We start from the raw sequence: 16,074 nt of genomic DNA on the forward strand, positions 1-16,074 counted from the left end.
ATCGTTTTTTCTGAAGGTGTAGTTTGAGCATCACCCTTCTAACTTTTACAGGCTGTTACTTAACTGAATATCAATAGATCTATCTTGATTTAGCCTACCACTAAGCGCATAGGCTCCGGTATTGTGAAGTTAAATTAAAAGGGACTGAATGATCTATTGAACACACTTTGGGGTTCTTGATAAAAGGCTTTTAGAGGGTTGTGTGTTACATTGTTTAACATACCGGTACTCGTTTTCTCGTCACGCATGCGCATTGAAAACATTGACCCGGAGGAGAAGGTGAGCGGACATCTTGGATCTGAAGGGGGCCTGCTGTCACCACGTGAGGCATAGGAGCCCGAGTGAGGGAGATACTAGTCCGCGTCCTGGACTCACGGAACAGCCCGAAAGGAGACACAGAATTGGGGTTTTACTATCTTGATTGATGTGTTGATTCACAGAGTGCAGTGCGTTGGCAAGCTAAACCTGAACAATGCCCTCGATCACCCTACCGCCTAAAGAGAACGCTCTCTTTAAGAGAATATTGGTGAGTGGTTCTCAAACTAACGTTAGCCCTGGTTCGGTGGTAGCAAGCTAGGTTGGTTAGATGCCTGTGTCAATCGCTATTTTGGGTTCTGTGGTCAGAACTTACCTTGCTGTCTACGTTTACTGACCAGGCAATGTGCCATGCTTTTTGCACACCATCACCCTCAACATTGATTAAGCGAGTTTCACTATGAATCAGGTTGCTAGCAAGCTAGGTAGCAAGCCATCCCTACATACAATTGTGCTGGTTGACACTTCGGTTTATTTAGCTAGCTAGTGGTAAATGTCAAGCTAACGAGCGTGAAGTTGATCAGGACTAAAATGGCACGTCTCCTATCGCCACATTCCCAATAACTAAGTTATTCTGTTGAAGTAATGTTAACTAACTGACAGTGTGTCGAGGACCAGATTGGCACCGGCGAGCGCCATACCCATGCAAAACTAATGCAAACTTTACTGCATACCATATCACCTTAACCAACATCGGAATTCAGCGATAGTGCATTTATCTCTTAGTGCATGAGCCAATCCATTTCACTTCTTTAAAGATGGCTTACGTTGGTTGGATGTGTAGATTTTAAAGTTTGCAATTATGCTGACCTGCCAGAACATTTTCTCATATGAACGAAGTTCGAAACTGGAAGTAAGCTAACGTGGTGTGACTTTATGAAGACATGCATTTCTGGCTGTTTTTGTTTATGCTTTATTCGTCCTGTGGGTAGAGTTAATTTAGCATAATGCTGTAGACATTAACAGTAACTGTTTGTGAGTTTCCTGTTTTAGCTGTCACTTGAGGGCAGCATGATGTTAACCTGACAACGGATGTTTGCGTGATAAGCGTTAGACCCATCACCCACCACCCGCTGGGTTGTAAACGTTGAAATGTGTAGTTTATCATGAATTACTTCGTACTCTCACTTTCAGTTTTTACTGATGGTGGCTGTGGACATATGTGAATATTTACTCTGATCGACTCACTTGACCTCGGAAATGTGTCTGTGACTCTCAGCTGATTGTCCATGCAGTCAAGTGAAGGCGGTGAGATATCAGTGAAAGATTTTGGCCACAAAGCGGAGAGTTCATAGAAAGCCAGCTGTCTGGGAGGTTGTGCCGATGTTGGAGATTGACATTACATTTCAGCTCAGCTGTATTTAATTATTTAAAGTACTAGCTGTAATTAATGTGAGGGATATCAGACTTGGAAGTTTATTTTAGTTCTATATTGTTGAAGAATGCATTGTGCATTATCAGCTGACCATGTGGTATTTAATTATTATCTAACTAAGGCATACCAGGGATGCATTAGAGCCAAGGCAACTGGATAAACTTGTGTGTTTCTTATCTTGACATTTGCCTGGCCAGAGGTGTATTGCAGTCTAATGTGTTGGCGACACTGGCTAATGCCGTACTGGCTAAGGTTGTGCTATGCACTTACTATTTCAGGGGACATTCCTGCACATTAGTGTTGTGGGCAGAGTTGGCAGGCACTGTATTGGATACCCGTGCAGGGGTATGATGCTGTCAACACTTGGTCACTATCTAGTATTTCAGCATTGTGTATCCTGAATATTGTTGGACATTTGAAGTACTCTGTGTTATTACTCTGAGACAGCTGGGGGGGAAATGAAAATAAATAATAGAAGCACTGCCGTAGTAATTGATGGTGTTCTCTGTCAGTACTTATACCTCTCATTCCTCTTTCACTCCCTTACCCACTACTACTGTTCTTTGATTCCATTGCACGTTAATGATATTGACGCCCGACACCACTGCAAGTGTGCCGCATGCATCTCATACAAATATAGACCCAAAGTGCTTTTCCACATGACAGTCTGGCAGCCACCTGCACCTCTCACCATTGCTTTTGTGTCTTCCTTGTAGAGATGCTACGAACACAAGCAATACAGGAACGGCCTCAAATTTTGCAAACAGATCCTGTCCAATCCGAAGTTTGCAGAGCATGGAGGTAAGGCAACAAGTTCACTTCATCTAGCAATACTTGGCCTGTCTGATATGTTGCATACTCCTTGTCTAACCATCCCTCTGTTTGTCTATCTATCGGTCTCCTGCTCTTTCTCCTCTTTCCATCTGCTATCAACAGAGACCCTAGCGATGAAGGGGCTGACCCTGAATTGTTTGGGAAAGAAGGAGGATGCATATGAACTCGTCAGACGAGGCCTCCGCAATGACTTAAAGAGCCATGTCTGTATCCTTCACCACTTCTGCTAGTCTTTCACCAGCCACTGCAGGATCTCTTTGTAAGTCGCTTTGTATAAGTGGCTTCTAAATACCAGACCTTTACCTTTTGTAAGCCCTCTGGCAGAGAGAGCGTGAGCATTAGAAGAATATGAGTGACTAGGAATTTTTTCTGTGTCGGTATGTCTGTGGGCTTAGTGTCACCTTTTGTACATGGGTACCGCATAATATTATCTCTCCACACTCTGTACCACCATACTATATGGATATCAGACTTATGAAACCTCACTAAAATAATTAAGTTACTCTTAATTTAGTGTCTTCTATTTTCCCCTATAGCTGTTTGGAACTAAGTAATTTCTATGTGGGCGTGGGAATGAAATGCATGCTAGAATCAGCAGTAAGAGTTTGAGCAGTGGGGAGGTTCTAGGACGTGGGGTTTCTTCCCTTAACTGCTTGCTCCCAGGCTGGCATGTGTACGGCCTGCTCCAGCGATCGGATAAGAAGTATGACGAAGCCATCAAGTGCTACAGGAACGCCCTCAAGTGGGACAAAGACAACCTGCAGATCCTCCGAGACCTGTCACTGTTGCAGATCCAAATGAGAGACCTGGAGGGCTACAGGGTAAGAGAAAGTGTGTGTGTTTGTATGTGTGTGTGTGTGTGTGTGTGTGTGTGTGTGTGTGTGTGTGTGTGTGTGTGTGTGTGTGTGTGTGTGTGTGTGTGTGTGTGTGTGTGTGTGTGTGTGTGTGTGTGTGTGTGAGAGAGAGATATCCTGGTGTGTATGTACACATGAGTGTGGGTCCTTCTAGGTTTCTCTAACTGAGTTTTTCATGCCTGTTGTATAATATGTGTTTGTTTGTGATTTTGCAGAATGAATATTGGGATTTATTTGATATAACATGTTTGTTTTTTGTCTTATTCGCATATTCACTCTTCCCCACCCCCCACCCACCTCTCTCTTTCTTCCCGTCCTCTCTTCCTTGTTGCCGTAGGAGACGCGGTACCAGCTGCTCCAGCTGCGGCCGGCCCAGAGGGCCTCGTGGATCGGCTACGCCATCGCCTACCACCTGCTGGAGGACTACGAGATGGCCTCAAGGATCGTGGAGGAGTTCCGCAAGACACAGCAAGTACGCCAGTTCCATTCTCACACACACACACACACACACACACACACACACACACACACTCAGAGACCAACTAGAAATAGAAACATACACACATATGCATGCACTGAAATAATATCCCCCCTGACAGACACATATACACAGGCGAGCTTGGAGAGACACACGGCCTGAAATAACCTCTCATCTTAGAGAAACATGCACAGACTAGTATTCAGCACCAACCAACCCTCACGCCAGCACCTACACGCCCCTTGCTCTATGCAATGTATGCCTGCAAGCCATTCATTCATCATGTTTTTCACTGCTTTTTACCACAGGAGTTTGTAGGAGAGGGATACAGATATCCTTTAATATTCTTATCTGACAGGAGAAAGATGGTATTGATCTTGAAGTATGAGCTGTTTCAGTATATACAATTTACAATATTTGTGTTTGTGTGTGTGTTTTGCAGACTTCTCCTGATAAGGTGGATTATGAGTATAGTGAGCTGCTGCTCTATCAGAACCAGGTCCTGAGGGAAGCAGGCCTCTTCAAAGAGGCTCTGGACCACCTCAGTACCTACGAAAAACAGATCTGTGACAAACTGGCAGTGGAGGAGACCAGAGGTGTGTATGAGTAATATTTTTAAATGTTACTGTCTGATGCCTGTCTGTATGGTATGGAGCGGATTTTGTGTCACCTTAAAATGCAAATACAACTTTGGAATGGGGGGGCGGATGATCGCATCAACATATTGTTTTACAGTGCGCAGCATGCAGAGACCGTGCCATGTGGAAATACAATGCATAAAAGCCACAATGAAAAGCAAAATCATCATTTCATTGATTTGCATCTTGTTCACCTACCATCCAGAATAACAGCGAGAGGGGATTACATTTTGTGAATGTAATGATAAAATCGTGCACCAACATGGAATAGGCGTCTTTGCTTTTCTCCTAACGCGCTATTGGCTCGTTTTCTTTGTGGAAAAGTACATGCTGAAATCGTGCCACCAGGATATCTAATCACTGTCCAATTACAGTCCTCTGGCAAATGGGGGGTGTGATTGAGGTCGCCAAGCGCCTACCCGTGGGGGATCAATAATCCATTGATTTTTTTCATGTTAAATTTGATAATTGTCCATGCCAAAAAGTCTTTGTATGGTTCATGATGATTTTGCGTTTCATTGTGGCACGTTGTCTTCACGTCACACAGTAAATAGCTGCGCCGTGTAAAACAAAATGTCGAGGCGATTGCTTTCAACCATTTCAAAGTTTGTGTGTGTTTGCATTTTATGGTGGCACGAAATCCGCTCCATTGTGTGGAAGGATAAATCTGTGATGAGTGTGGGGGGGGGTGTATGTGGGTGTTATATGGATTTCTGTTGTGTTGGCACTTTATTTCAGATGCATTTTTAATTGTTTAATGCGTCGGTGTGTGTGTGTGTGTGTGTGTGTGTGTGTGTGTGTGTCCTACAGGGGAGTTGCTGCTGAAGTTGGACCGGACAGAGGAGGCATCAGAGGTTTACTGCCAGCTACAAGAGAGAAACCCTGAGAACTGGAGCTACTACCAGGGCCTTGAGAAAGCACTGAATCCTGGTAAACACACACACACACAAATCCGTCCAGATTGCTCACACTTACTTGCATACGCTTAAACACATGCCAGCAAATTATTTTTCTAAGCATTCTTTGAATACTTTGTATACATTGTAGATTTTCTGTCAGTTTTCTTTGCTGTAGCACTCATCAGACTTCCTGTTTGTGTGTACTGTGTCTGTGTGTGTTTTTACAGCGAATGCAGAAGACAAGTTGAAGATCTATGAGGACGCGTGGGTGAAATACCCTAAAGGCCTTGTTCCCAGGAGACTGCCACTTAGCTTCCTGACAGGTGTGTGTGTGTGTGTGTGTGTGTGTGTGTGTGTGTGTGTGTGTGTGTGTGTGTGTGTGTGTGTGTGTGTGTGTGTGTGTGTGTGTGTGTGTGTGTGTGTGTCAAACCTGTGAGACAAAGCTCTGTGGCATTGTGCTCAACTCTGTTAGACCATAAAGGAAAAAAGATTTTATGTCTGCATGTGTATTTAAGCAAGTGTCCGTGCTTAGGCCACAAAAAGAATATGCACTTGGACTGTATATACCTTTACATATTTGTCAGCAGAGAGGTGTGCGTGTGCGTGTGCGTGTGCGTGTGCGTGTGCGTGTGCGTGTGCGTGTGCGTGTGCGTGTGCGTGTGCGTGTGTGTGTGTGTGTGTGTGTGTGTGGAGACCTCTAACTTTTGTGGATGTGTGTTTCATCCTCAGGTGAGAAGTTCTGTGAGTGCCTGGACAAATATCTCCGCATGAACTTCAGCAAGGGCTGCCCTCCAGTCTTCACCACACTCAAATCCCTCTATCATGACAAGGAAAAGGTGAGTGAGAGACACAGACAAAAGATGATGGCCAGTGATCCAGAAAAGAGGGAGATGCACCACCTCATTCAAAATGTGTTTATTTTTGCCTTCCATCTCAGGTGTCAGTCATTGAAGAGCTGGTAGTAGGATATGAAACTTCTTTAAAGAGCAGCAGAATGTTCAGCCAGAATGGTGAGTGTTGGTATGGTTTGTGTTGATATTGTTTGTGTGTATTGTTTTTGTTTGTTTGTGTGTGTGAGTATGTACAGTGACTTATGTGTGTTTGAGCTTGGGTGTTGATAGTGTGTGTGCATGTTTTTGTTTGTGTTTGTGTCTGTGTGTGTGTGTGTGTGTGTGTAAAGACAGTGACCGTGGTTACATGGATTCGAATAACTGCCTTAGTCGGACTGAAATCGCATTATCCGTTTCATGTAAGCACCTTAGTCGGATCGTAGTCGGACCGCACATAGTCGGACTAACACCCCTGGATAACTCGATCCGATCCAGTTGATAGTTCGACTGTTGCGGCATGTAACGGTGAATTGGATAAGGAACTGGACTTTGCGTCTTTGCGCATGCTTGAGATCCCGCCGCCATCCTCCCTCCCTCCCTGCCAGGTCGTGACCCGGAAGACGAAAGAGACGATACGTTGTCTCAGCTGTTCATACTAATGACACGTTTATTTATGAATATCCTGCAGACTGTCTCACAAGCTTATTCTTGTTGACTATGAACAAACATAACAGAAGAGGTCCGAAGATATGAGTACCTTTACAACCCCTCCTTAAAAACGTATAAGGACGTTCAAATTACGATACTTATGTGGTGCCAGTGTTGACAAAAACGTTGACTGCGACTGTTTGGACAGAGCGCGCTAATTCACCGAACAAATACTTTCATATTAATTTCCCACCACTTGTTAGTCATGTCATCCATTCATATCGATGTGAATCAATCAATACTAATACATCTTTAACTGTGATGTGTTTTTGTTTCATTTCACAACGTATTTACTGTATAATCAACGATAGCAGGTGCCCGCTTGTAAACAGTCCACATTTTATTTGCTTAAAACACACAGCAGTACTGTCAAATCAGAAAGCAAATCAGCTGTTAAAGGGCTGTTACCTGACCAAATACCTTTCAAACTCGGTGATAGTATTCACAACTAATTTGTTCTTCAATCTATCAAATATGATGAAGTGTGGTCCGCGACGGCCACAAGTAAATTATTGCGACATTTCTAACATACAACTCAGAACGAAGAGAACACAGCCAGTAGTAGCCTAATCTAATAAAGAGTTGTCTAATCTATTAACAAGGTCATGGATTGGTGGCTTAAGACAGGAACTATGAAAAGAAAATTAAATGAGAAAGCCTCAAACATAGACAAGGAGAAAGTGATTCAGCCTCATAGGGCATTATCTCGTCGCGGAGTTGCATTCAAAACACTGTGTTTTTCTCCCGCTGAGACAGCAAGATGATAACTAGGCTATATTCTGTGTTGTGTGACGTTGGATAATGACCGCTTTTAATTATGAAAAGTTGACTACTAGGATGGCTGTATTAATGCCAGTGGGCTAGCCTACTGTTGGTAGTGAAATACTGCGGTCAGTATGCGCATCGTTGTGTTTTGTGATGTCTGTCTGAGTGTGTGATGGGAGTATGAGGCTGTGAGCGAACTAGTTTGTAACATAACCAAGTCACGCATGGAGCAGGGTTCCAGATGCTTTGCCTTGCGCATTGTCATATCTATAACTAGCCTACTGGTACGTACAAAGGAGAGCCCGCGAAAATCATGTGTGCGCTAACAATTGTCTGGCGCCAGGTCTTGGGTAGGAGGCATGTTGTTCCGGGGATATTTAGTTAAATGGTCCGCGAATTTTTATTGGCTAAGTGGTCCTTGGTCTGAAAAAGTTTGAGAAACACTGCTTTATAGACAATAACGATCATACACTCCCATTGCACTCAAACAACCACACTCAAACGAGGAGATATTGTATCAATTAGCCTATTAAGTACTGTATTTATTGATTGCAAAGAGTTCAACGTTACAGCAACATAACTTTGCTCCGGTCGCTAAATCTGATATATCCGTGTGCATCATCGCTCTCCCTCTCTCTCTCTGCCACACCCACCCTGTAACCTACGTGTTTATACATTATAGAAGCAAGACCATTATATTGTAACAAATCACGGAAGCGTGGTATATTTGTTATGGCTTTTTATTAAACACAAATCACTGTCACAATGGCACGGGCTTTATGCCCACGAACAGACTGTGCTACCGTCACCCACCTGTATAAGCTCTGTCCCAACACAGAACAACGACATGTAATTAGAACGGTAAGGAACATATAGCCTAGGGAACGTCATGCATAACATAAAGTATAACAGTATGCGCCCGCTGCACGGCATTACGGGGCGACTATGCCGACACGTTATAGGCTAATATTCTGGTTTAAAGTTAATGCTTGTGAAATCAGCTGTCACTCGACTATTACCTGACCAATACCTGTCAAACTCGGTCATAGAAAAATATCATGAATGCATATTTATTACGATGGGGAAACTATAAAATCGGAGTACGGACAACTAATGCCCAGCGTTGACGATGCAGATATAGAGCTGGAAACAGCTAAATGAGCTACAGCCCAAATGCAGTGAGCTTTATCAAGCCCTGGAAAGTTCGGCACATTTGCCCGTTTCCACAGCGTCTGCTGAGCGGTCATTCAGTACAATGGGGCGTCTTAAGACATATCTTACGAAGTACGATGACTGACAAAAGACTGACTGGACTTGCTCTTATGAATATTCACACAGATTTGGAAATCGACAGCGAAGAAGTACTTAAACAATTTGATGCAACTTGCAGAAGGGCAATGCGTTTTGGCTGTAACCCATTATTTGCGCGTGTGTGTGAATGTGCATACGTTTCTCTCGCCTTTTATCTTTCACCTTTGAATAATGTAACTTATAAACACATCGGCCTGGCAGAAACAAACAAACAAACAAACAAACAACCCAAGAGGCAACACGCATTTCTGGACCGATGAACAGACGCGATTCATGCTCAATCAACTGTTGTTGTTATTGGTAGTGGTGAAGAGGTCAAGCGGAAAGGGCTGTATCACCACTAGTTGTAATAAAAACAGCGCCACCTATCGTATCGGATATGACATGCTTTCGGCCAATGATTCGATTTATTCACTGCCATGTACATTGGGATAATAGCACCTACCCTCGAAAGAAAGCATAGTCCGACTAAGCAAAGATTCGAATTATACCATCATGTAAACACACTGAGTGTTTGTGTGTTGATAGACTGTCTGCCTGTTAAGAGGGTGTCCGTCTGTTGAGAGAGAGATTGTGTTGATGGTGTGTGTGTTTTTATTTTTATATTTTTGTATTAATAGACTGTGTGTATTTTAAAGAGTGTTTGTGTGTTGATAGACTGTGTGTTTGTTAAGGGGGTGTCTGTGTATTAATAGAGCTTGTCATATGTCTGTGGTAGATAACGGTAGAGAGGAGCCCCCCACCACCCTGCTGTGGGTCCAGTTCTTCCTGGCACAGCACTTTGACTACGTGGGCCAGACCAGCAAGGCCCTGGAGTACATCAACGCCGCCATCGACAGCACGCCCACGCTCATCGAGCTCTTCGTCATCAAGGCCAAAATATACAAGGTAGAGCATTGCATCCACATCCACATCAATACCCGAGCACACACTCCATCTATCTAATTTTGATCCAAGATATGCAGAATAACGTGTGTGTGTGTGTGTGTGTGTGTGTGTGTGTGTGTGTGTGTGTGTGTGTGTGTGTGTGTGTGTGTGTGTGTGTGTGTGTGTGTGTGTGTGTGTGTGTGTGTGGGGAGGGGAGGGGGGGGTCATGTGTACGTGGCGACAAACATGAAATGTGTTTTCTTTTTGGACTGACATGATTACTGAAACTGTTTTCTAGTTATGTCTTACCTGTCTTTATTTGTTTACTAATCTCCCTCTCTCTCTCTCCTTCAGCATGCTGGTAACATCCGTGAGGCGGCCCACTGGATGGACGAGGCCCAGGCTCTGGACACAGCTGACCGCTTCATCAACTCCAAATGTGCCAAGTATATGCTGAAGGCAGGCATGGTCAAAGAGGCCGAGGAGATGTGCTCCAAGTTCACGCGGGTGCGTACGCGTGTGTGGTTTGGTGTGTGAGTGAGAGCCAGTGCCAGTGCCAAAGCCCTCAACATGCTGCTGTAATGTGGTTATAACTGCAGTGTGTGTAAGAGAGGGAGAGAGACCGACAGAGGGGCAGATGTTTTCACTTCAGATGTTATATATTATGCTTGTTTGTTTGTTTAAATGTTTACTTTGAAGTGGTAGATCATGTTCATATGTGTGTGCCTTATTTGATCCTCTGTGTGTTCGTGTTCATCCTACAGGAAGGCACATCAGCGGTGGAGAACCTAAATGAGATGCAGTGCATGTGGTTCCAGACGGAGTGTGCCCTGGCCTACCAGAGCATGAACAAATACGGTGATGCACTGAAGAAATGCCACGAGATTGAGAGAGTGAGTCCGCCTTCCCTTCACAGCATTCCTAAACACAGTGCATCCTCTGACAATAAAGCTCCCTGAGCTGAACAATATGGTTTCTTTGTGACCGTTTGGCATGAACTACATATGTGTGGGCTCTTGGGCACAGTTACCTGTTTTTGCCATCTGTTATGGGGCTATATTGGGACTGTGATGTAGCTCAGTGAAAACTGCAGTGGTAGACAGAAGTAGTGGATCAGTGATGCATCCCTAGGGTGCTGTTCAGTGGCTGTTGTGCGGCAAGAGCCTGACTGTCCATAACATGAGATTGTGAGGTGATAAAAATTGTGCGCAAATGTGATCTTCCTAAAATGGCAAACAATCTATTCTGGTTCAGACTAAGGCTGGGAGTCTGAACTCAAGACTTGAGAAATGTCCTAAATGTCAGTTATGTTACTTTTCTCGATTCTCCAATATGTCTTCTCATTACTGCATCACCTGTTTTCTCACCTTCATTTTGTCACTTTCTTCTCTCTCTCTTGCTCTTTTGCTCTCTCTCTTTCTCACCCTTCTCTCTCTTGCTCCTCTCCTTCTCTCTTTCGATTTCTTTTTCTGCTGTGTGCAGCACTTCGTGGAGATCACGGACGACCAGTTTGACTTCCACACGTACTGCATGCGGAAGATGACCCTGCGCTCGTACGTGCAGCTGCTCAAGCTGGAGGACGTGCTGCGCATGCACCCCTTCTACTTCAAGGCTGCCCGCACCGCCATCAACATCTACCTCAGTCTCCACGACAACCCCCTCACCGACGACAACAAGGAGTCACAGGCAGAGACAGGTACGAGGGGAATGTTCCAGAAGTTGACTTTATATTTCATAATATAATGTATGGAGATAAAGTATATACATAAAAATCCAGTGAAATAATACATTATAAATGTCAGTAGAGGTACACGCAGCAATACAAAGCATGTGTATTTGATCCTGTATTTCTGTACTTGTTTGGCGCAGTGTCTGAGTGATCTACAGTTCAGTATCTGTGCTGTTGTATTAATGGGTGAGCACATTGTGTGTGTGTGTGTGTGTGTGTGTGTGTGTAGGGAACCTGACGGACAAGGAGCTAAAGAAGATGAAGAACAAGCAGAGGCGGGCGCAGAAGAAGGCCCAGCTGGAGGAGGAGAAGAAGATCGCCGAGAAGGAGAAACAGCTGAAGAACCAGAAGAGGAGGAAAGAGGAGGATGATGAGGAGATCGGCGGGCCCAAAGAGGAGCTCATACCCGATAAACTGGTCAAGGTAGGAGTATGTGAGTTTGTGTGTGTGTGTGTATATGTGAGAGAGTTTGTGTATGTGTGGATGCTTTATTGGATGACCGCCTGCTGTACTGAGGTGTGTGTGTGTGTGTGTGTGTGTGTGTGTGTGTAGGTTTGTTAGTTGCGTGCTTGCGTCAGGCGAAGTAGGCAGCTTGCTCAACCGTAAGCTTAAGTTGTGTTTCGTCCCGATGTGACCGAGACGGTCCGCTTTCTTGCGTCGTCTGTGTACAGTGCTTATACCTGCTCACTTGAGCATTGTCTGCTCCATCTGCAGGTGGAAACTCCTTTGGAGGAAGCGGTGAAGTTCCTCACCCCCCTGAGGAACCTGGTGAAGGAGGAGATTGAGACACACCTGCTGGCCTTTGAGATCTACTTCAGGAAAGGTGAGAGGGAGCTAGCCTGATTCCACAGTAGAGTTCAATTAGAAGTTCAATTAGAAGTTCCTTGTTCGTGATTCGGTACCGTCTTCCTTGTCCCCATCCCACCCGCACTCTCTGTTTGGTCATCTATTTACCCAGTAGTCTCATCTCTCTCTGTCTCTCTCTCTCTCTGTCTCTCTCTCTCTCCGTTATTATAGTTTGATATTTTCATTAGTCATTTTTAGTCTTTTATTTAGTCTTTCAGTTTTTCTTTTTGATATCAGTTTGGTTATTTTTACGAGTGCATAAATATTTTTATTTTGAGGAAATTACTAGTTTTATTTAGTTTAGTGTTAGTTTTTTAGTTACTATGAGAAAAGCCTTGATTTTAAAGAAGCTGAAGGGGGTAGGATGAGGGAATGCATGACATCAAATATGGTTTACAAAACTCTGTCATCTTCATTCTAGGTCCTTTTTATCAGGCCAGTGGTGAAAATGAAAACAAAGCTGATTTTACTTGCAGTTCTATTTCGTTGTAGTTTGTCTTGCGTTGTTTATTGTAGTTTTTATTTACTTTTCCTGTTTTTGAAAAAACTGTCATTCTTTTTATTTCAGTTATCAAAATATATTTTTTCACAGCTAGGTTTAGTTTTAGTCTTCATTTTTAGTTAACCCTGCTCTGTCTCTCCCTGTGTCCGTAGAAAAGTACCTGCTGATGTTGCAGTCTGTGAAGAGGGCTTTCTCCATTGACCCTGATGACCCCTGGCTTCACCAGTGCCTGGTTCGGTTCTTCAAAGGAGGTAGAACATGGCTGTCATCCTTCCTCCATCAGCGTCTGTAGATCAGTACACATGATCATCCAATCAGTACCCAGCACTTCCATACCCATAGGAGGCTCTTGTTCCCCTCAAAATTGTTAAAAATGTTGGCGTTAGAATGAGTTTTAGTGTCTGAATGTAGGTGGGATATATTTTGTCATCTGGTTTAAGATGAATGTCAGTTAATCCTTTTGGTCTTCCGATTGTTCCTCGCTGTGACTACACGTCTTAAGTTGTAATCCATGTTCTGCGTTCTCAGTGTCCAGCAGCAAGGACCTGCCCGAGGCAGTCAAGACGGTTCTGAATAAGGAGACAGGCCGGCTGTTCGGAGAGCACGACCCCCAGAGCTATAACAAGAACTGTTTGAGCAAACACAACTACTCGATACCACACCGGGTGGCAGGTGAGCACACACGCACACACGAGTGCGCGCACACACACACACACACACACACACACACACACACACACACACACACACACACACACTTTTTTTTGGATCAGGCTTTTCTTAGAAAAAGGTTTTCCATATTGTTATCTAGCCATTTGTGAAGGAGATGTATTTCATTATATTAGACATAAATGAATAATTAAATAATGCTGTTTCCAAAAAGAATTGCAGACTGTCATTTTGGCACATATCCAGACAAAACACTGCCACACGAGAATTGAAATAATTTTTCTGATTGTGGGAAGCATTCCATTTCTCTTTTTCTTTAGTCTTCGTGCCTTGTCTGACATTTAAATTTAATTTTTGATCCCACTTTCAGGCTGACACTTGATAGGCGGGATAGACAAGAGTAGTTTCTGGGTTTCTATCATTTCTTGATAACAAACAAAGTATAGAGATATAATAAAACAAACATGAATTCATGCATTGTTGACTTGATTTATTAAGCCTCACATTGAAATATACTCACATTCATTCACCAGCTGCTAAGATGATGGTGTACCTGGACTCGTCGTCAGAGAAGATGGCTGCTGAGTTAGCCACCTGTCTGGATGAGTCTCTCAGTGGCAGGAGCGTTCAGGTACACAACTATTTTGCCTATTTCCTCCTCAGCTTTAAAGCAACAATGAAGCAATGTTGGTATACTGCCAAAGGCCACAAACCAGATACATTTCGGTTTCACACCTGGTAACAGAAATGGACAGAACCGTTTTTAAATTATTGTGCAAAAATTGAACAATACTGGAGTGATACTGTAAGGATCCTCTAACTTAGCTTGACATTTTGCTCATTTGTGTTTCTCTGTCTGTGTGTGCGTCTGTCTGTCCACCTGTCTGTCTGTCCACCTGTCTGTCTGTCTGTCTGTCTGTCTGTGTGCAAACTGGGTCCTCAGATCTGTACTGAGGTGCTTCAGGCCTTGCGGGACGGCGGTCTGGGTTCAGACCAGCAGAAGACAGTGGAGTCGTACCGGGCGATGTGCCACCAGTTCTACCCCTGCGCCCTGGCCTTCATGCCCCCCGGTCACCATGACAACACCACCCTCACTGCCAATGGCGACCTGTCATCAGGAGACCATGACGACATGTCCAGCGACATTTAAGAATGGGCAGTGAAGCAGTGGTGAGAGAAGGGGGCTCGTGGAGGGCGGCCATGTTTCTTTTCCTTCGAGCGACGACAACCCTGAGTGACCACGGTGCACTTTGACCCCACAAAGCTGAGCCCCAGAGAGCCCTTTCTCCATGGCAACAGAGAAAAGAAAGGAAAAAAAGGAAATCACACATTTTACCCAATGTTTTTTTTTTTTTTCATCTTGCTGATGACTACTCTTAAACTGAAAATAAACAGTGTATGTAGAGAGAGAGAAAGCTGCCAGAAGGGGGTGAAGAGGGTGGTGATGAACTTGGCGTTACACCACCTCATCCTGACCTGTGCATCTGCTTCTCGTGTTTTAAAAAAAATTATTTATATATAAAAATATAATAAATAAAAATGTTTAAAATGGGAAAATACTGTTGTAACATCACAAGGTTATGGTCTACACTTTTATTTTGCTTGGATAGTGTGTGCCAAACCTGACACCGACTAGATGGATCTGTTGAGACGAGATCATGTTTCCTGGGGGAAGCATTACAAAGATGCACTCATGGTCCTTGAGCACAAAGACGTTTTGGAGAATAGCCACTAGGGGGCGAAATGATACAGGTCCTTATGGCTTCACGAACAGCATAGGCCAACAACACGACTGATAATCAAAGGAGATATCAAAAGATGTTACCTGAAACGCAGCATGAGTGAAAATATTTTTTTGTGTGTTCTCCTTTTAAGTCTTTCACGGTTTATTTTGGGTTTTTTTGTTATGTGAATGTACAACAAGGAATGAGGAAAGGTCTCTGAGGAACCGGTATTGCCATAGCAACCCGTTCTTTAAATATGTTTGGGATTTTCTTTCTTTTCCTGTTTCTTTTCTCATATTTTGGAGAGATTTTCATCCCATGTGAGCTTTATTACACTGTTTCTGATCTCTTTTCCTTTTTTACAGTTTTGAAGCAGGTGACTATTAGCAACACCTCAGTCAGAACCAAAGGCAACAGGCCCCACCTGCCCAACACTCTCAAACACAGAGATATGAATGAATAAAAATGGAGTGGAATTCAAGTTCAAAAATCTCATTCACCAGTTATTCATGTTTCACCTCAATGGCCTGAGCTTTCAAAGCCATTTGAATTGCATTTGTGTCACTCACTTGTTCTAGGCAGAACTGCTTTCTTCATGAAGATTATATATATTTTTGTCCAGTCAGTGAAACATTACATTTCAAACACATTATTTCCATTTATAAACAAATATGACCACCTGGGGAACCTGACCTTTAGTTTGACCTACAGTCCAAAATCCATTCTAGTA

The 16,074-nt window shown here is 43.7% G+C and overlaps 1 protein-coding gene across 1 annotated transcript; it reads left to right on the forward strand.

The window, feature by feature from the left end:
* Positions 1 to 240: 240 nt before the first annotated feature.
* On the forward strand, positions 241 to 15,834 carry naa15a (N-alpha-acetyltransferase 15, NatA auxiliary subunit a). The gene is made up of 20 exons (XM_031586788.2): positions 241 to 526; positions 2,407 to 2,491; positions 2,627 to 2,731; positions 3,188 to 3,345; positions 3,716 to 3,850; positions 4,299 to 4,452; positions 5,305 to 5,424; positions 5,621 to 5,716; positions 6,123 to 6,229; positions 6,331 to 6,403; positions 9,726 to 9,895; positions 10,229 to 10,381; positions 10,639 to 10,767; positions 11,357 to 11,570; positions 11,833 to 12,026; positions 12,318 to 12,426; positions 13,104 to 13,202; positions 13,480 to 13,623; positions 14,154 to 14,251; positions 14,564 to 15,834. Exons 1-20 carry the CDS (start codon positions 473 to 475, stop codon positions 14,768 to 14,770), a joined length of 2,604 nt encoding a protein of 867 aa, XP_031442648.1. The 5' UTR covers positions 241 to 472; the 3' UTR covers positions 14,771 to 15,834.
* Positions 15,835 to 16,074: the final 240 nt, after the last annotated feature.

Source organism: Clupea harengus, chromosome 20 (assembly GCF_900700415.2).
Source record: "Clupea harengus chromosome 20, Ch_v2.0.2, whole genome shotgun sequence".
Classification (NCBI taxonomy): domain Eukaryota; kingdom Metazoa; phylum Chordata; class Actinopteri; order Clupeiformes; family Clupeidae; genus Clupea; species Clupea harengus.

Bases quoted from the DNA above. Each gene is read 5' to 3' on its own strand.
- naa15a (XM_031586788.2), top strand. From the start codon at position 473: ATGCCCTCGATCACCCTACCGCCTAAAGAGAACGCTCTCTTTAAGAGA. The intron at 5,425-5,620 runs GTAAACACACAC...GTGTTTTTACAG, and splicing joins TGAGAAAGCACTGAATCCTG to CGAATGCAGAAGACAAGTTG. The intron at 12,027-12,317 runs GTAGGAGTATGT...CTCCATCTGCAG, and splicing joins TACCCGATAAACTGGTCAAG to GTGGAAACTCCTTTGGAGGA.